The sequence below is a fragment of the Manis pentadactyla genome, chromosome 11 (genome assembly GCF_030020395.1).
Source record: "Manis pentadactyla isolate mManPen7 chromosome 11, mManPen7.hap1, whole genome shotgun sequence".
NCBI lineage: Eukaryota > Metazoa > Chordata > Mammalia > Pholidota > Manidae > Manis > Manis pentadactyla.
Genome location: NC_080029.1, coordinates 77,360,106 through 77,381,728, shown reverse-complemented (window position 1 = coordinate 77,381,728; position 21,623 = coordinate 77,360,106). Strand labels below are relative to the sequence as shown.

The 21,623-nt window shown below is 36.9% G+C and overlaps 1 protein-coding gene across 13 annotated transcripts in view; it reads right to left on the bottom strand.

Annotated features, from left to right (window-relative positions):
• The window catches only part of HNRNPC (heterogeneous nuclear ribonucleoprotein C), a 56,352-nt gene extending 37,289 nt beyond the window's left edge, over window positions 1-19,063 (bottom strand). For 4 of the 13 annotated variants that reach the window (XM_036887426.2, XM_057488613.1, XM_057488614.1 and 1 more), the window contains exons 1-2: window positions 18,912-19,061; window positions 14,260-14,285 (exon numbers count right to left, since the gene is read on the bottom strand). Coding sequence is in view for 3 of the 13 variants with exons in the window: in XM_036887436.2 (XP_036743331.1) it covers window positions 13,555-13,642 (88 nt within the window). In the remaining 10 variants the exon portion in view is untranslated. Of the gene's footprint in view, window positions 1-13,547; window positions 13,727-14,259; window positions 14,286-14,614; window positions 14,779-18,268; window positions 18,316-18,911 lie in introns of those variants that run through there. The other 9 variants (XM_036887427.2, XM_036887436.2, XM_036887437.2 and 6 more) reach the window with 6 other exon arrangements.
• Between the last annotated feature and the right edge of the window lie 2,560 nt (window positions 19,064-21,623).

The following is a 21,623-nucleotide window of genomic DNA, read 5'->3' as shown; positions in this document are numbered from 1 at the left end:
GAGGGCGCCATATACAAACATGAAACACCAAAGGAACCTTGTCCAGAGTAAAATTAATACAAACTCCTGAGAAAGATTTAAATGATATGGACCTCATGACTCTTCCTGAAAAAGAGCCTCAGTAAATTCCAAAAGGCTGAAATTCTACCAACCAACTTTTCAGAGCACAAAGGTATAAAACTAGAAATAAATTCTACAAAGAAAACAAAAAGGCTCACAAACACATGGAGGCTTAACAACATGCTCCTAAATAATCAATGGATCAACGAACAAATTAAAATAGAGATCAAGGAATATATGGAAAGAAATGACGACAACAACACAAAGCCCCAACTTCTGTGGGACACAGCAAAAGCAATCTTAAGAGGAGAGAATATAGCGATCCAGGCACACTTAAAGAAGGAAGAACAATCCCAAATGAATAGTCTAACATCACAATTATCGAAACTGGAAAAAGAAGAACAAATGAGGCCTAAAGTCAGCAGAAGGAAGGACATAATAAAGATCAGAGAATAAATAAACAAAACTGAGAAGAATAAAACAATAGAAAAAAAAATCAATGAAACCAAGAGCTGGTTCTTTGAGAAAATAAACAAAATAGATAAGCCTCTAGCCAAACTTATTAAGACAAAAAGAGAATCAACACAAATCAACAGAATCAGAAATGAGAATCGAAAAATCATGACAGACTCCACAGAAATACAAAGAATTATTAAAGACTACTATGAAAAATAGCATATACATGCTAACAAGCTCGAAAACCTAGAAGAAATGGACAACTTCCTAGGAAAATACAACCTTCCAAGACTGACCAAGGAAGAAACACAAAAGTTAAACAAACCAATTATGAGCAAAGAAATTGAAACGGTAATCAAAAAACTACCCAATAACAAAACCCCCGGGTCAGATGGATTTACCTCGGAATTTTATCAGACATACAGAGAAGACATAATACCCATTCTCCTTAAAGTTTTCCAAAAATAGAAGAGGAGGGAATACTCCCAAACTCATTCTATGAAACCAACATCACACTAATACCAAAACCAGGCAAAGACCCCACCAAAAATTACAGACCAATATCCCTGATGAATGTAGATGCAAAAATACTCAATAAAATATTAGCAAACCGAATTCAAAAATATATCAAAAGGATCATACACCACGGCCAAGTCGGATTCATCCCAGGGATGCAAGGATGGTACAACATTTGAAAATCCATCAACATCATCCACCACATCAACAAAAAGGACAAAAACCACATGATCATCTCCATAGATGCTGAAAAAGCATTCGACAAAATTCAACATCCATTCATGATAAAAACTCTCAACAAAATGGGTATAGAGGGCAAGTACTTCAACATAATAAAGGCCATATATGAGAAACCCACAGCCAACATCATACTGAACAGCGAGAAGCTGAAAGCTTTTCCTCTGCAATCGGGAACAAGACAGGGATGCCCACTCTCCCCACTGTTATTTAACATAGTACTGGAGGTCCTAGCCACGGCAATTAGACAAAACAAAGAAATACAAGGAATCCAGATTGGTAAAGAAGAAGTTAAACTGTCACTATTTGCAGATGACATGATATTGTACATAAAAAACCCTAAAGACTCCACTCCAAAACTACTAGAACTGATACCAGAATACAGCAAAGTTGCAGGATACAAAATTAACACAAGAAATCTGTGGCTTTCCTATACACTAACAATGAACCAATAGAAAGAGAAATCAGGAAAAGAATTCCATTCACAATAGCATCAAAAAGAATAAAATACCTAGGGATAAACCTAACCAAGGAAGTGAAAGACGTATACCCTGAAAACTACAAGATACTCTTAAGAGAAATTAAAGGGGTCACTAACAAATGGAAACTCATCCCATGCTCCTGGCTAGGAAGAATTAATATCGTCAAAATGGCCATCCTGCCCAAAGCAATATACAGATTTGATGCAATCCCTATCAAATTACCAGCAATCTTTCTTCAACAAACTGGAACAAATAGTTCAAAAATTCATATGGAAACACCAAAGACCCCGATTAGCCAAAGCAATCCTGAGAAAGAAGAATAAAGTGGGGGGGATCTCACTCCCCAACTTCAAGCTCTACTACAAAGCCATAGTAATCAAGACAATTTGGTACTGGCACAAGAACAGAGCCACAGACCAGTGGAACAGAAAAGAGACTCCAGACATTAACGCAAACATATATGGTCAATTAATATACGATAAAGGAGCCATGGACATGGACATACAATGGGGAAATGACAGTCTCTTCAACAGATGGTGCTGGCAAAACTGGACAGCTACATGTAAGAGAATGAAACTGCACAATAGTCTAACCCCATACACTAAAGTAATTCGAAATGGATCAAAGACCTGAATGTAAGTCATGAAACCATAAAACTCTTAGAAAAAAAACATGCAAAAATCTCTTAGACATAAACATGAGTGACCTCATCTTGAACATATCTCCCCGGGCAAGGAAAACAAAAGCAAAAATGAACAAGTGGGACTATATTAAGCTGAATAGCTTCTGTACAGCAAAAGACACCATCAATAGAACAAAAAGGTACCCTACAGTATGGGCGAGTATATTTGTAAGTGACAGACCCGATAAAGGCTTGACATCCAAAATATATAAAGAGCTCAACCACCTCAACAAACAAAGAACAAATAATCCAATGAAAAAATGGGGAGAGGCACTGAACAGACAGTTCTCCAAAAAAGAAATTCAGATGGCCAACAGACACATGAAAAGATGCTCCACATCGCTAATTATCAGAGAAATGCAAACTAAAACCACAATGAGATATCACCTCACACCAGTAAGGATGGCTACCATCCAAAAGACAAACAACAACAAATGTTGGCAAGGTTGTGGAGAAAGGGGAACCCTCCTACACTGCTGGTGGGAATGTGAATTAGTTCAACCATTGTGGAAAGCAGTATGGAGGTTCCTCAAAATAGACTTACCATTTGACCCAGGAATTGCACCCCTAGGAATTTACCCTAAGAATGCAGCACTCCAGTTTGAAAAAGACAGATGCACCCCTATGTTTATCGCTGCACTATTTACAATAGCCAAGAATTGGAAGCAACCTAAATGTCCATCAGTAGATGAATGGATAAAGAAGATGTGGTACATATACACAATGGAATATTATTCAGCCATAAGAAGAAAACAAATCCTACCATTTGCAACAACACAGATGGAGCTAGAGGGTATTATGCTCAGTGAAATAAGCCAAGCAGAGAAAGAGAAATACCAAATGATTTCACTCATCTGTGGAGTATAAGAACAAAGGAAAAACTGAAGGAACAAAACAGCAGCAGAATCACAGAACACCAGAATGGACTAACAGGTACCAAAGGGAAAGGCACTGGGGAGGATGGGTGGGTAGGGAGGGATAAGGGGGGTGGGGGGGGAGAAAGGGGAGGGCTGTGCAACACAGAGAAGACAAGTAGTGACTCTACAACATTTTGCTATGCTGACAGTGACTGTAATGGGGTTTGTGGGGGGGACTTGGTATAGGGGAGAGCCTAGTAAACATAATATTCTTCATGTAATTGTAGATTAATGATTACAAAAAATAAATAAAAAGGAGAAAGAAAAGGGGGATTACTCCCTGATAGGATAACTGCAAATCAATGATTAATGCGTGCTTTACATATCCTTAATTTTGATCTTTTAAAGGGTGTCAGATGATCAGCTATGGACGTACATTATCCTAATATTCCTTTCTCTTGAAAAAAAAAAAATAGTTCCTGTGTGGTGATCTCCAAGAGGTTCTTCACAATGATATAAAGGTCATATCAAAGTGTGGGCAAAGGGTTTGTTTGTGTTTATACAGAGGATCAAAGCCTAATTTGGCTACCCAGAAAACAAATTTAAGATATGATATGAAGAAGAACTTCCAACATCAACATCCTCTGGAAGAGTCATTCCAGAAGATGATCATCAAAAATCTTCAACAAAGATCCTGGTGCTGTTGCAGTTGTAGATGCATTCATCCCACCGGTTCCTGGACTTGCCATTGGAATGAGGAAGGAGATATCTAAGCTGGCCTGCACATACAGTAAAACAACAAATTTGACTGGATCTATACTGTCGGAACTCAACCAAGAATTAGGAGAAGTGCAAGTTGCAGCGCTCCAAAATCATGCGACTATAGACTACCTACTGTGAAAAGATCATATGGGATGTGAATAGTTCCCAGGAATGTGTTAATTTGTCTGATTTTTCTCAAACTATTCAAATTCAGTTAGACAATATCCATCATATCATCGATAAGTTTTCACAAATGCCTAGGGTACCTAACTGGTTTTCTTGGTTTCACTGGATATGGCTGGTAATTCTAGGTCTGCTTTTGTTATGTAGCTGTATTCCTATTATGTTAATGTGTACGCAATTTGATTAGTAGTTCAAAACCTATACATGCTTATGTTACTCTACAAGAAGATATGTCAAAGAAATAATCAATCTTCCCATGTTTTCTTCCGTCTGCTACTTCTATAGCTTTTCTTCTTCCTAATTACAACCATTTAGTAGAATTCGTGCCTCAAATCGAAAATTACCGAGTATCATAATTCTTCCAAGTGGTAAAGATACCTCAAGACAAATGCTGGGCATAGAAGCCACAGGGCATAAATCTGCAAAGAAGTAAAATGCTCACCTTTTTAAAGAATGTTGCTTCTCTCTCACTTACCAACTTTACATTTCCCTGTATGGCCCTGGAAGATGACTGGTTAGCCAGAGACGGGTAAGATTCCTCAAGGGAGGAACAACCTAACACAGGCACAGTCTGCAGGGGAGCCATCAGGTGAGAAATTAGGGATCAACAGAGGTGAGGCTTAGAACCTCACCCCCCGTTTTGAGAGAAATCTTCTGCATCTGTGGATATTTTGTTGCCCTTGTCTAGCTTGGATTAATACTTAGTCTATAGGCACAGACCTGATCATCTACATTTGCCCTCTTACAGCACTAAATTATGTTTTCTACCGTTATCTTGCATCTACCTACCACTTCAGCATTTTATTTAAAAAAATAATAATAATAATAAGGGAGAAATGTGGGATTCACATATAAATCAAGTATAAAAATCAAACGAATAATCATATCTGACTTGTTTATAGTTCATGATGTGTGATCAAAACCCAAAGTTTCTGTGATATGACTGCCCTTGCACTGTTCACCATGTAAGAACTTATTTACTATGTAAGACCTTGTTCACCACGTAAGAACTTGTTATGCTTCAGAAGATTGGCAACTGTTGAGAATTAGGCTTGGGGTTGATTAATGATTGTGCATTGAGTCCCCTATACAAAATTTTATTGTTGTTAACAACCATTTGATCAATGAGTATGAGAGATGTCCTCTAAAAAAAAAAAAAAAATCCCCAACTGCCTATAAAACCCCCTAGACAACGCACCAGTACAGACTCTCTTGTCCCCTCCTGGCGTGAGCCAGGAGCTCTGTCCTTTCACTGTATCTCTAAATAAAAGCCTGTACCTTGCTCACCTAAAAGAAAAAAAAAAATGACAAAGCACAGACACTGAGAGATGTTCATGTTAAGGAGTATATGCTATATATAAACTATCTATAAGATTATACACTAAGTGTCAGACATCTCAGAATGTGGGAGGATTGTGAGGTCTTTAAAAAATTTTTTCCCAATTTTTCTTGAGTAACATTGCTTTTCATTTTTCATTCTGAAAGATAGCTTAATGGTCCCCTGGAATTTATTATGACCTACAGGTTGGCCTAGAGTCAGGAAAGCTCTTCTTTAAATCCCTAAGCCAAAGGTGGAAAAGTTGAGCACTTCTCAAAAGAGCAATCTGGAACTCTACAAAGTCAAGGAAATGAGCACCTCTAGGGCATGACAATTTTCACTGGATACTGGGTTCCATAATTGCGGGTCTCTCACTCATTGGCAATTCCAACAGATACAGATATTTTTCTGTCGATTCTCAACCTTCATAATCAACTATGCCACTATTAAATGTTATTTGTCATATATTCTTATGAGTGCTCCATCAGACTTAATGAAAAAGGGAAAAAAAAATTTTAGAACCCATCAATTCTCCATTAGAGTAGCTTCTAACCAAACTGCTATTTATTGTGGGAACATTTTGTGCATCTGAAAAGAGATTCCCATACCTCCAAGTAGCAAACAAGCATTAAGAATATGTAAAAGAATATTCTTCACAGGAAAGAGAGTTAAGATCAACATTTCAAAGTTACTTCAGTAAGGTCAATAAATCTTGACTGGTAACTAAATCAAGGGCATATGCAATATACAAAAATAATGAATATACAAAAAAAGTACCAGAAGGCCATTATTTCTAATATAACTGAAAACCTAGGCCATTATTTCTTACATAACTGAAAACCTATGTGAATCAGAGTAACAGAATGGTTTAAAAATTCCTGGGTTAGGAGATTATCTTTATGCTTAAAGATCAACACTTAAGAACTTCGGGGTCTTTGTCCTAAATCAGAAATTCCCTTTCAATGGTTCAAAAAACATTAAAAGAAAAGGCAAACATCACAATCTAGGCTTAAAGTATATAGAAATTCATCATGCTGTTCTGTATCTTCATGTTTTCCTCTAAGAAGTTGGTGAAAAGAAAAAATGGTCGTGTAAACTATTCTAGTCACAGATCTACCTTGATCTGCAAAAGCTATGCTTTTAAAATGTGACCTTTTGCAGCTATTGTTTATCACCAGAAGTTATTATAGTACACATTATGGTCACGTAATACCAAATGTATGATTTGCCTAAGAGGTCAAAAAAGATATTTCAGTATGGCATGTATTTCTGATTATTAGTTTAATTCCTGATTATAACCACTATCTAGACTGCATTTTTGAAATTACTTGATTCTCAGTCCTATTTACAATTTGGGGAGAATCATCGAATTTCATACATAAAACTTGTCAGTTTTTATATAGTATTTCAAGTTTACAAAAAACGTGGATATACTGTGATCCTCAACTTTCCCCACAAAACATCAAAAACACCCTTGCCAAAATGTCCATCGAAATTTCTAACTCCAACCAAGCTATTAAAAAGGAGTAAAGGTGGTCTAAGCCAGTGCTTCTCTTTAACGTGTCCATCACAGTTCTGGGATGGGGTGTGGAAATGCGTATTTTTGCAAAGGTTCCGTATGATGCAGGTGCTTCTGCTGCTGCAGCACAACCCACATGCTTAGCAACAAGGTCAGTAATAATTATTCACAAGAGACGTCATTTCCTCATTATCTTGCACTGAATTCCAACAAAGTATATCTTAAGTCTGCCACAGTCCCTCGGAAGCTTGTTTGGAAAAATCAGTATTTTTCAGATTTTACAAAGGTAATTCTGTGCTTTTTTGCTATATAACACCCCAGCAGGATGTGGGGAAGCACTCAGCTGTCAAATCAAATACATTAGTATTTCTGCAGCAATACCTATGAAGTCACTAAATACAATGCACAGATTATAAATAATGTCATTTGAGGTTGGATTTTGTTACCAAATAAGTCTAACTAATAAAAAGCTTTGTCATACAGATTTTTGAAGTTCTAAATTGTGAACAGATTATTGGACCAGTGCAGCAAAGTAATTTTTTATATGGAAATAATTTGTAGTAAGGAAATCTGTCTTACATTCTCCATAATTTAGATCTAAGTAGCTAAAACATATGAATATACCTAAATTTGAGAATTTAATACTTAAATGCATACAAAATATAGTGGAACCCCATGTTTTATTATCCTGAATTTAATTTTATCACCAATGAGGATAACCATGCCAAGATTCTCTCAAACTTTTTAAAAAAACTTATCTAATAAACAGAACTTCCCAAACTCCAGAAAGTATTAAGCAAAAAATAACATGTGAAGAAAAAACGATCATCCACATTACCATTCCTATAAAAATAAAACATTTGGGACCTTATCCAGTCCTTTTATTTATATTTTAGAGTCTTAATATACTTCATTAAATTATTAAATGCTTCATCTGTGATAATGATTTTTTTTTTAAGGTCTTATCTTTCAAAGCAGACATACTAAAGTATCTACGGATGAAATATCTCAAGTATTTACTTCAAAATAACATGAAGGGAAGAGGGGAGAGGCAGGTATAGATGAAACAAGTTTACCTAAGGATTGTTGAAGCTGGACATGTCTGTGGAGATTGGTAATACTATTACCTTTTGTGTATGTTCAGAAATTTTTCACAGTGAATTTAAGATAGCCCCAAATATATGCATACATACACGTATCTGAGGACAAAAATTATACACCAAAAAAACTCCATATATATATATATATATATATATGAAAAAAGAATTACACATCAATCTCTAACTGTACATGTAAGTAACAGGGTGAATCTCATAGCAACATGGTAGCAAATTTTCACTTAACTAAGATCTGTAACCCTAAAACCATTCTTAACTCTTCAATTTACAGACTTAGCAAACACTACAGACACTGAATGTCAGGATGAAATGTTGAAATATAAGTAAGCAAAATATCCAACTAATTCAAAAAACCAGACATTTATTAATTATTAATGGTCACTTACAGTCATTGAGCAGATAAATCATTAGCACTTTTTTTGGAGAGCCATGTAGACTGAAAAGGTTTTAAAATATGCATGCCCTTGAACAACTATACTTCAGGGACTTAATTCTGATCAAGTAAGCGTATTTACAAAATTTTAGTTGGACTGTTCAACTGTTTATAAGATTATGTATAAAAATTGTTTATAAGGAAAAAATGGGAAATGCTAAGGTTACAGTGGAGTACTGTTAAAAATATACTGCAAGTATCCACTGTAGTATTACGTAGCTATCAAAAATTTTAGCTCTCTACTAATATCGACTTATGTTCATGTAAGTAAAAAAAAAAAAGATACCACTCAAATATGTGTGCTGTATGTACAAGACTTTTTGAAAAGCTTATATGCAAAGAAAGCCATTTTTATTTTTGGATGGCTGAAGTATGTCCCTTTTGGGGCTGAAAAATGTATTATGTGCATCCGTTGCTTAATTTGGATTAAGGGTAAAATAAAGATGCTTAGAAATCCACACAAATCTTAAAGTCATCTGGTTAGTCTTCCCTTCTCATTTCAGTAAAACTACATCTCAAACACTGCACAATTAAGTGCATAATTCCAACATAAGAAGCCAACATACTTTCAAGAACAAGGGAATTTTTTCTTTGGAAAGCAGTTTCCTACCTCAATTTTGGCCATGAAGTTTTTAGTTAACACCAAAACCACTTAGGTGAAGATAACTATATTTGAAGGATTAATATAAGGAATATAGTGTACTACGAATAGTTAGATCATTTTCAGAATACAGAGTTTTAGTAAGAGGGCTAAGGGAAATTTTTTGTTTAATATTTGTTCTATTAAACTATTCCTAAACTTATTCCAGACAAGCCAGAAAATATGACTAGTTTGATTAACTCCTAAAGAATTACATTAGTTCTGAGATCAACACAAAAGCCGAATATTTAATGTAAATGGGAAACAATATTCCAGACTGGTAAAACTGGAATCAGGTTAGGTAGAAAGAAAAATTCAGCTATCTTCTACTCTTATTACAGTTATCTCAGAAACAGCCATCGCATTCTCACTGGAAAATAAAATTTTTTAAATACGGCAGTTCTTCCAAGTTTTGATTACAGCTCCCTCACAAGCAACACAGCAGCTACGCCATCAAATGCTAAACTTACTTCGTCACAGCTGAACCTATTTCTTCAACTTAGGTATCAAAACTGCTTACTAAATCCCTACTACAGAGGCTAGTCATGCTACTTATACCCAGACACAGAATCCGAAGTATATCTACAATAAAAAGTTTTTTAATCAGAAGCAAAAACCATACTCTGTTGCTCATTATAGTACTGTCATTTAAAGCAGAGATAATGTACAGAGTTATCTTGTATATCACAGTAAAACTAACTTTTAACGCTGCAAAGGCAGCTATTAGGTTAGGTTTCAAGCAGAAACTCTTTCAGGCAATGCATTTTCCAAGCATTAGTTTTTAACAGATTGATTCTGTTAAAATCTAGCTACCATACACTAGTAGGAAGGCTCAAAGCAAATATGTACGTATTGCGATTAAGCACAGGAAAACAATGGTGACTTGAAATTGGTAGTACAGGTGATGAATTCTTTTTGTATTTTTAAGGAAGCACTGACATGATTTTATACAAGGCCAAAGGTGAGGTATGACAAAGAAAAAATGCCAAGGGTGGCTTATTAAAATTTGGTCGAAATGACAAGAACACAAGTTTCACTAACTGAAACGGGCAACACTGCAGAAGGAGCTAGCTAGTTTGAGAAAACTATAGCAGGAGCTACAGTTTTGGATTCTAAGTTGATGTCCTTTACAGTCAAGGAAGCTATCATGTATGTAACTGGATAGATGGGTATGTCATCCAAAAGAAAAGTCCAGGCTGATTATGTAAGTGTAGGAAATGGTATATACGGTATAGATGGTATATAAAATCATGTGACTGAAAGAAATGACCCAGGAAGCATGAATAGAACAGAGTCATGGAAGGGCTGAACCAAAGAGCACCCCAACTGAGAGAAAAGAAATAATAGCAAGACACAGAAAAAAACCCTGGAAGCCCAATAAAAAATATTTCAAGGACAGAAGTAGCTCAAATTTTGGTTACATCACACGAAACAGGGCAAGAGTGGTGACGATTGAAAAGGACCATTAGATTTAGTAACACATTCCTATGGAGTGTGGTTTTTTTAAATCATAAATACAACTTTTCTCCAACTAAAACTCACTTTTAAAATGTGTACCTCCCTAAAAGAATGTCACATCCAAATTATACCACAAAGCTACATCTACTAAATAATTACCTTGGACACTTCATGCCATTTAAATGTTGTGAATTAAATGATGAAATATGACATTTAGTCTAAAACTTAAAAAAAAAAAAATGCCTTCTTTTGGGGGGGGTGTATCCTAACCAAATTAGAGTTTCATTTTTCCTAGAATACTTCACATGTCAAATAAAGTACAGGCAGTCTAATATGATTAAGGGTTGAAATCTGCAGGTGTTAACTGCCTGAATTAAATCCATGTTCACCATTAAGTAAATTCTAGATTAAATTCTGTGCTTCGGTATTTTCATCTCCAAAATGAGAATAGTATTTATGAAATCACATGGTAAAGTTTCCAGACTATTACTTCCAAAAGAAATTCAAATTCTACTTCATTTTTTTCTTTCAAGTGAAAAAAGCAATTATATCATGTCTGACCCAACAGGGGTGTTGCAGAATTAACTAGTAACTTCCTAGACCCTGACCAATCTGTTATCTATAAACTGTATTTGCTCCCTATTACATCCAAAGAAAACTCATTTGAAAACCAGGGCAAGTATCCTCAGGCCTAGGATACCTGCTTTCTTCAGATTAAGATAGAGGCCTACTCTAATAGATCTTCATTACTAACTTTCTCTGCATGGCCACAAGGAAATTCTGAAGGAAATGGCACTCTCCATATTCCTTTAACAGATTCCTATTGTGCCCAAGATAACCTAAATCTTAATAATGGCCCTACAAGAACCTGTGTACTATGTATGCTTGGTACTCGTCTACCTTTCCAACTTTGTCTCTTACTCTATGCATTTTTGGTGACTATTCTCCAGTATTTCTTGCTCAGATGCCAAGTCTGCCATTCCCCACCCCAATCCTGACCCCCACCCATTATTTGTGCCTTCAAGTATGATAATCCACTATCAAATCTCAATTTTAACATCTGTTCCTTTACGGTCTCTTCATTGGCAGCCATCTCCCACCTCCACATTCTAGAGGTGACTCCTTACCATCATTTCACCCTGTGTTTTCCTCCATGGATCTAAAATGAGAAAGTGTATTGGTTCACTGTATTTCTCCCCTCAATAGTCTGTAAATCCCAAGAAGGTAGGGGACAGTATGTTTTGTTCATCCCTATATGCCCAAGCGTAATGGTGATTTTTCAGAATAAGCACTCACATGTTTAATAAATAAACATCTCTAATACAATATTGCATGACCATCCCAAAGACAAGTATTTAAATTGCTTTTTCCTACTCTCAGCCCTAACCTACTCCCTTTGTTTAACCTGCATCTATCCCCATCCCAGAAGCTATAAACTAGGGAGTCAGGAATATTCCCTCCCTCTTCCTATCACAGCCACTGCCAAATCCTCCTGAATTTACACCCCCTTCCCTCTAATCCAAATACCACTGTTTCTGACCAGGCCAGGTCATGATTCTTCTACGTTAGGTTAGTATCTTCCTTATTTATCACCTACTTCCAATATGCTCCTCTAAGCCATTCCACAATGCTATCAAAATTACATTTCTAAAAATGAAAATACGGTGTCCCTCAGCAGTTTAGAATCTTTCAACAGTTCATCATTGGCTTTTAGATAAAATACAACTCCTTGGCATGGCATTAAAATTTCTTTAATCTGGTCATAATTCTCTAGGATTGAGTTCAACTCCCATCTACTGAATTACAGAATAAATTAAACTTACAGTGAACAGCAGCCACACAATGACAATGACAGCAACAAAGAGGTATAAACAATAGAGGACCTCAATAACACTTCAATCTACAAAGGAAATTCTTTATCCCTCTTCCAGATAACCTCCCAACATTTTAATTAACTCTATTATTCTGTTTTCCTTTGAGGGCACCTTCAGTGGCCACTTTGATTTTACTTTCAGTATAAGGTAAAGGGTCAAGTATGTGATTTACCCTAGTACCACAGCACTGAAAATGCCTTTAAAAAATCATTCTACTCCTTCCTCCCCCAGCTCAAAATCTACTGAAGCAACCTTAGAGTGAGTCATCAAGATTTCCCACTCTTGTCAGTAAAATACTACAGGTTGCTAAAATTCTTTGGCCATTCACTCCTTCCTGTCACCTTTGAGAATACACTGGATTCCCTTATATCCAGCTGGGCCATAGGTCGTCATTGAAAAAGAGGTCAGCCCTAGATCTTTCCTGATTTGGATAGAGATTCAGTAATTTCCCTGCTTTCTAAGATTAAAAAAGCCTACATACCTCTTTAAAAAACACCTTCCAGCAAAACAGTATTTTACTATTATACCATGTTTCTCGTGGTTTGATTCATGTTTAACTGATAAAGTTTAAATGGAATACAATCTAAAATTGTCACAAACCCAAGGAAGATTATTCTAAGTGACAAAAAATTTTTATTAGTTTGGAATAATCTAAGGACCACCTAATACGTGTGTCTTGTTGCTCATCATTACAAGCCATTTTCATTCCAAAGTACCAGTAAGCTTCAGTTGCTCTTTCCAGTTATCAGAAATTCTCAGTCTGCCCAAGACACTCATAATTTCATTAATTTACAAAAAACTGAGGTGACCTCCATTTGGGAAACATCTCAAGATACACACATAAAGGCCTCAGTCTAAACATTTCCAGGAGCTATCAACTACACTACCATCAACTAAACTTAAAACCGGTATATTTCCTAGTTTTTGCAATGAAACCAAGTGGACCTCACACCTCTTACCATCACCCAGGAAGGGTGTGCATCTGTTCCGAAGGCCCCCCTGGCTCCAGGTCATCCTGGCTGCTGCTGCTCCAGGCTGGGCATCCATGTTGCTGCAGCTTGTGGTTTGTGAGGGATAGTGTACAGGAAAAACAGGATGGGGTTTCAAGGGAAACAGGAGGAAGATGGCTTTCTGGGAAAATGCCATCACCATCATAGGTGTTAAACAGTACCACACACATTTTATTGCAGCACAGCTTAAAAATTTAACAAATTAAAGATTAAAAATAAAAAAAACAAAAATAAAAAAATTAAAAATACAGACGTCCAGAGACTCTAAAACAGTTAAGTTAAAGATCAGGAAAAATAAGGTCACAGACTTAACAGCCAGTAAAATTCTTTCGAGCCTGGGGAAGGGGATGAGGGCAAGGGTGGGGTTGGGAGAGAAAAGGTTTATGTGATCAATCCACTTAAAAATGCTACTGCATTCACTTTCTCTCCCAAGATGCAAAACTCCAAAGTCAATCAGGAGGCCGGAGAAATTCTTATGAACATTCAGAAAAACTTGATTTTAATCCGGTTAAAAATCATCAGTGTTATTATTATCATCATCACCACCATCATAAATATAATAATAATAAATAATAATAGTAACTAGTAACAACAACAAAAAGGAAATCAGCGGAAAGTCAGGAAAAATGTAAAAAAAAAACTGGAATAACTTACTGTAGCTGAAGATCAAAAAAATCTCACTGTAAAAAAACAAAAATAAAAATAGCCCAGATTAGAAAAATGGGAGGTGCAAAAATGTCAAGTCAGTAAAGTTCATTTCTTTTCTTTTCCACAAGCAGTTTCCACAAAACCGCAAGGGTAAAGTTCTTAGTAGCAAACAAGCAAAGCCCTTTTCCACATTATCAATCAATCTTAAAAATACACGAGGAAGTAGAGAGGTCAGTTTATGAGAGGCTAAAAGGCTCCTCCTCCTCTAAACCCAACTGCTGCAGAAAAAATAGAAATAGAATTTTAAAAATTACATCTTAAATCCAAGTCCCGTTTTTGGAAACATTAAAAAAAAAAACACCTGTACATTTGCTGTAGTGCACACCAAGTTGCATCATTATGTTTAAAATGTCTTTATAAAATCAGTTTTAGAATGGGAATGTGTGTGTTCTGGAAGGGTGGGGAAAGGAGGTTAAAAATCAAAGCTGAGCTCCATTGAGTAGGGATGGGGTTCGCCTTGCTGCCCTGTGAAAGGAGAAGGGACAGTTTGAGTCAGAGTTCCTCAAAAATGTTGTGCCATAAACCCCCAAGACAGAAACATCTGTCCACTGCATCTAACACATTTTGGTAAAGCATAACATTCTACTGGCATGGGAAGAGCCTCTATAGAAACATCACCTCTACCAGTGACTGTCTTCACAAATGTTCAGTATCAGTAAGCAAATGACTAAAGTTAACCATATACATGCCTGTATGCCTTCAAGGTCTAGGGGGAAAAAATGTCTACATTCAACTATGATAGTCAGCAGTTTGGGGCAAAGAAAATATAGAAAAACCAAGCCAACAAAGACGAAGAGTGAGCAAATGTCCAATCATCAAGGTCATGAAGGTAAGCAGATTTAAATTTTAGGTCAATGTAGTTTTTCTCTGACACAGACAGAAAGGGAATGGTCTACCATGAAGATATATACTAGAAATGACACCTATTCTCAAAACCAGTGAGAATAGTTGGTTCAAATCACAAGACCTGACAGATTCTACAAAAGGGGAAAAGATGCTTTCAGGAGCACATTATTCTACCCACTGACAGAATGAAAAAACCATAGATGAAAGAGAAGTAGATTATTATGAAATCTGAATATTTAACATCATAAAACTGGTGAAAAATAATTTATGGTCTTTAAGGAATTTGTTTCTTTTGTACCACTGTTAATAAACTAGTATGTATAGCTAATTTCAAGATATGAATTCTAGGACCCTGATTCCTACCACCACCCTAAATAATTACATGACTGGCTGTTTCATCAGCTGTAGTTTGTTGTAACAAAATTTCCAATGAGACTGCAGATGTTTGAATACATAAAAATGAACTGGTTGCACTCACATTTGAATATTCAGCCATGAGGTTTCATTCTCCTTTACAAATGTCAGTAAGCTAAAAAAGTGTTCCCTGAGTCAATTATGTGAATGACTTTGCAACAGAACAGGTACTAAAACTCAACAATTTTAACTTTAAATTTTTATTAAGTAGCAGACCAGTTTAGGCATGACATCTAAGTTAATTACTTTTACATTTGGAATGATGTGTTAATTGTACAAACATACTAACTATATAAAATGTACATTCATTTGAATGTTAACTCCAGTCAGTAATATACGGTTATGGTAAAACATTCTATTTTCTTACTTGGTGTCAGCTTGAACCCGGTATTCAAAATTTTCAGGATTATTTTAACAGTAACTTTGTGGCTCATCTACAAATCCTTTGCACGTGTCACAAGACAAAAGTTTAAAAAGCAGCAGTTATAATGGAAAGAAAATGTACCTTTCAATGTTCAGAAGATGTTTCCCAAGATGTTATGCTAAAATGATGCACTATCATTCATAAAAAAACACCAAACAACTTTAGCACCTAATTGTAATGCTTTGCAATTAACACTGTACCTAGGTTATACTTTGTAAAACCTCTTGGAGGTTTGGATCCCTTCTTCCAAAGGCGTCTGTGTCTTCTCAAAGTGAGGTAGGCCAACCAGCATCACTCAGCACTTTATCAGAAATGCAAATTCTTGGGGCCCACCCAACCAAATTAAAAACTCTGGTGGTGGAGAGCCTAGCTATCTGGTTTATCTACCCCTCTTGCTAATTCTGTTACCAGCACCCTGAAGAGTTTAATAGGGAACATTTAGTCCTCCCATAGTAAATGCACCAAGGATTACCTGTATTAATCCTTTTTCACTTTATAAACCCTAAATTTCTAGTATCTACGAGAACACATGAAATTATGCTCCATCTAATAGTTCTGGTTCTCACCAGTCAATTCTGTAGTAAATTTATTGTGCACAAAACCATTATCTGCCTTGATCCCATTAAGAATGAATATACATAGTAAATATGAGCAAATGATTCCCCCAAAACAATTACTAATAAAAGTATTTGAAAACTGAAATACTGCTATTAAAGGAGCTAAAAAATAAAATACAAAAACTACTTTTAAAATAAAAATATTTCTGTACACTTCTCAACCTTCTGACAACAGATGACTAAGTTATAGAAATTTTAAATTAAAACACTTTAAGAAGTGTCCCGGCCTTGTGAGTAAAAAACGAAATCCAGAAAGTTTAACTGATTTGCCTGATGTGGCAACTAATTAGCAGAAGGGGGGCTACAATCCAGTTCTCTTAACTCCTAGATCAAGATTCAAGTGTCACACTCCCCAGTTAACATGTCACACACTGACCAGTTGACCAGTTAATATAAATCAATCTTTAAGATGAGTATAACTAGCTATTTTGGAACTAATTCCTTGTTTCTGTAACAATTTCATCTAAAACAAGGTCACATGCTGTATGAAACCCTCTAGAGACCTAATCACAGTGTAAGTTTAATTCTCTTCAGAAGGAAGAGTGTAACCACCACCAAGCATTCCCATGGCTCTGATCATTGGGAAATACAAGGTCAGGAGGCCTACAATTTAGTTATCCTTAAATCCTTCCCCTCTAGCCAAAAAAAGTTTTTAATGCCACCTATTTGAAAACACATCTAGAATAGTTTCAGATATTAATGTCCCAAATGGAGAGCAACTCAATGGAATTGTTTCCTTGGTACGTGCTGACGACCCCAAGGGACCCGTATTTTTAACACCTCAAGGCAAGCACAGTCCCTTCTATAAATTTCAGCTCTCATCAATAATTGTTCTTAAATATTAATTCCTTACCTTTCTCTTTCTACTTGCCAATAATATTAGGTGTATGACTTCCTAAATTAACCAATCACTGCCCTTATCTCATTTTTCTGCAGAGCGCTAAGCTTTAGTTCTTTTTTTAAAGCCCCTGTGATAATACATATGTTCAGGCTTTAAAAAAGAAATGCCTAAGAGCAACGGTTTTGAACCCTTTTACAACGTTTATACGATGAGGAAATCAAATGCACAGCTTAGACTATTTCACTTTCTATCAAATAGGTTTCCTAAGGCATGAGTTTTTCTTGCAGTATGGGTTTAAACTGTACTTAGTAACAGTTGTGAGAGTTCTGTTGGTAACGTTATGAAAAATAAAATCAACTGAACCTTACATGAAGACAAAAAAGGCTATTTCTTGGATAAATGTGATACTTAAAAATTTATATAATTTTTATAAACAGGCTCTATTATACTTGCTAAATCAAAAGTATGCACTTTTGCCAAGGTTTAGAGGGTCTGGAAAATTAACGCGAGAATTATACTGAAAGTCAAATGTTAACTTAGCACATTACATTGGTAACACATACAATGCTCATTAATTATTTTTCCTAAGTGCAGCTTGGGGAGTTTCAGTTAACTGCCAGTGGTTGCTGTCATTAATTAGGATCTTGTAAAATTCAAGTATAGTACTTTTAACTTAGTATTCCAATAGCTAGGTAAAACCACTTGACCAACTTAGTCGTCAAAATCCTTCCTAGTTCGCTACCGATTTAGTTACAACTAGCAACCGAAACTCTCATGCCTCAATTTCTGTCTGAGAAAGATAGTAATACCTACCTCAAGCAAAGTTCCACTAACTTATAAATTTCAAGTGATTTTGTAACCTGCAGATAAAAAGCCAGCTTTAATTACTACTGCTATTATGCAAAAAGATCACATTTTTTAAAAATAGAACTGAAAACAACTACTGCGAAGTCTATCACTGCTGACAGAATAGAAAATAATCGGTAAAATCGAGTCTATTGTTATAATGTTTATTTTTATGCCCTACAGTACGCTCCAGAATTTACAGGCTTGCGGTACATCTATTTAGTAACCCTTCCCCATCCCCCGGCCAATTTTTAAATTTAACAGGAGGCATCGGCACTATATTAACTTCAACTACACTAATGAGCATCTCCATCTTCCCTTTCATCTCTCTCCTATAGTCCTCACGGTCGTAGAAAATGCAAGAAAAGCTGCCGTTAATAGAGGAGAACGAAAAAGAAAAGGGACGTTTTCCCTGCCAATCGTGGCCTAGAGGACACCACGTTAAATCTACACAGGCTGAGGCCTGGAGTAAGACCTAATTCCCCAATGCAGAGAATAAATGGGGGCCTGGTTACTAGACTGAGGAGAGGGTTCCGTCGTCTTCTCTCCCACACTCCCTCGCGCTCCCCAGGAACCCAGCAACTTCCCGGCTTCCGCCCCCTCCACTTACCAGAAGGGAGTAGGGAGAAGAGATTCAATTCTGAATCCCCTACTCCCGTACTCTACGTGGAGAAGCCGACTGCTGCTCGAGGTTGGTAACGCGCGCGGCTGCAACGGCTCAGCCTTCGTCTCTTCACAAAATGGCCCCCAATTCTCCTCTGCCGCCGAGACGAAGGCCTAGCCCCCGCCCCACTCCCTGGAATCTTCCTATTGGCTGCGACTTTTCTCGCTCCCGCTTTTAATTAGACAGTCCTACCGCTCTTCATAATTCTGTCCAATCACAATCATTAGTGGGTGAGACTTTGCAAGAGAATTTCCACATGCGTGTGAGAAACTGGTTTGTAACTGGTTATTTTACTTGTCATTTTTCGCCTGAAAAATGCTTATTGGTCACTGTGCCCGATGAAGCACTGGGTAGAAGCTCGCCTTTGTATAGCGCACGGCTTCACATCCGGGGATCCGGGAGGTCTGATTGGCGGCTCCTGTATCTTATCTCTGTTGCTGAGAGCGCCTAGGTGAAGGGTCGCTCAGACTTCGGAATTCCCGCGGCACGAGGGCGGGGAAGGAGAAACGGGTTTTGTTAAGTAGCTGGGAGGTGGACTCTGCTTCTATCATCGGACCTAGGAAAAAGGAAAAGCGCCAGGGGAACACTCCTTCGTACGGTGTGGATAAAGAAAGGACTTTTCTTAGATTAGGAAGGGAGTAGAGAAGACTAGGACATTGGTAGAAACCAGCCTGTAGTTTTTCCAACCCTAGATCTTTTCTCGGTTCTAGACTCGAATGTCAGCTCCAATCTGGACAGTTTCTCAGCATGTCAAGCCATTTTTCAGATAACCCACATCGCACCCAAACAAACTAACTTCCTTATTCCTCTCCACTATAAGAAAGTAAAAGTCCAAAATGCTGACGTTGAATTCTACAGCTCCCACCCTCTGGCCCCCAAGTCATCTCACTAATAACCTACGCACCAACCAAATTGTCTTACCCATCTGCCCCCCGCCCCCTTGTGGTCTCTTAGTTGTGCTTATCCTGAAATGGCGTCTCCCACCCACTCACCGGGGCCATCACCTGCCAGTACCTCTGGTTGTATTAAGTAGCCATGCACACAATGGAACAGGACCAACTCTGCTGAGAGTGGGTTTCTCTGTGCCTTTAAGAAATCAAAGTGCAGAACGCTGGATAATGTGATTCTATCTATGTACACTTTAATGGATATATGTGTATGTGAATGCAGTTTTATGCATTAGTTTGGAATTAATTGTGAATTCCAGAGAGACACACAGGGAAGCTAGCTGTTACTTGTCAGATGGCAAAGCTCAAACAATTTAGTAAGAGTTTAATGTCCTTTAGTTAAGGCAAAACAATCCATGGATTGGGCGAATACCGCAAGTGGACACTCTTCCCAAGGTAGTTTGGGCAAGAGCGAGTTTTATATAGCATTACAAGTGTCAGCCCTGAAAAGGTGTGATTGCCTGGAGTTAAGTATCTGACCTTCTTTAGAAAGATCAAGGACCAAGGAAGTTAAGAGGCCAGAGTTCGCTTGGAGTCTGGGGCTTGGCTGACAGAATATACTACCATTCTGGTCAAGCAGATCCCAGAAGTTGGAAAGATCAGTTTGCTGATATGGCACAGGGTACGAGCAACTCCGTCTGGCACGTAGAAATTTGTTTCGACATACCTCTGGGGAGTGGATTGTTCACCTTTATCAGTGGTATGCCTTTCTATACTATTTGTATTTGTTACCACATGCAGATTTTGCTTTAAGCTATTTTCTAAAGCATGTAAGAAAAAATATACTAAACTGTTAATAGTTCTTTCCTAGTTGAGAAGTTACGTGTGCTTTATGTTTTACTTTCTTCTGCTTTCCTCTATGTTCCAAACTGTCCATTTTAAACATGTACTCAGTGAAAACATCCTCCTCCACCTGCTTAAAGTCTCAGCTCAAATGCAACATTACAATTTATTTAAAATTACCTTATAGCTCTGTGGTTAATATTATGCATGCCTCTTCTCCATTCTTGGATGTAAGTTTTTTGATGGCAGAGTTTAATTTTTATTCCTGTCCGTATTCCCCTTGACTACTACATATTTCTAGGGCCTTAGAGTGTTTGAAATTTGTGTTAAATTCATTAATCATTAACTTTCATTTATTAAGAGAAATTGCTGTTTTTCTAGGACAAACAGGCAGACTGTCCATTCTTTATTATATTTTTTATACAGCACTTACCTCAGAAGGACCCAAACGCAGTAAGGCTTGATTGACATGTAATTCCTGACTGAGGTAAACAAGAATAAACACTAAAAAAGGAGACAACAGGTCCAAAATGAAATCACCTGTGCTAAATAAGCCCATTATCACCAAACCAAAACTTAATACCTAATCTAATTGCAGTTTTGGTCTCCTCTAGGAGTGTAATCTCTTTAACGAGTCAGTCTGAAATTTCCTAATTAGCCCTAATTAGCTAATTCATGACTTTCTTATCTCACCACCTCTCTGCCTTTGAAAAACCTTTTCTTTGCTATAGCTCTTTGGAGCTCCCTTGTATTTGCTATGTGGCATGCTGCTTGATTCATGGATTAGGCAACAAAGACAATTAGATCTTCAAATTACTCAGCTGAATTTTGTTTTCTAACAACACTTACATGTTTTATTACTCATTGTTCTCATAGAATGAAAATATCCATAAAATGTTAATGAAAACTACTTATTTTCATTTTACCA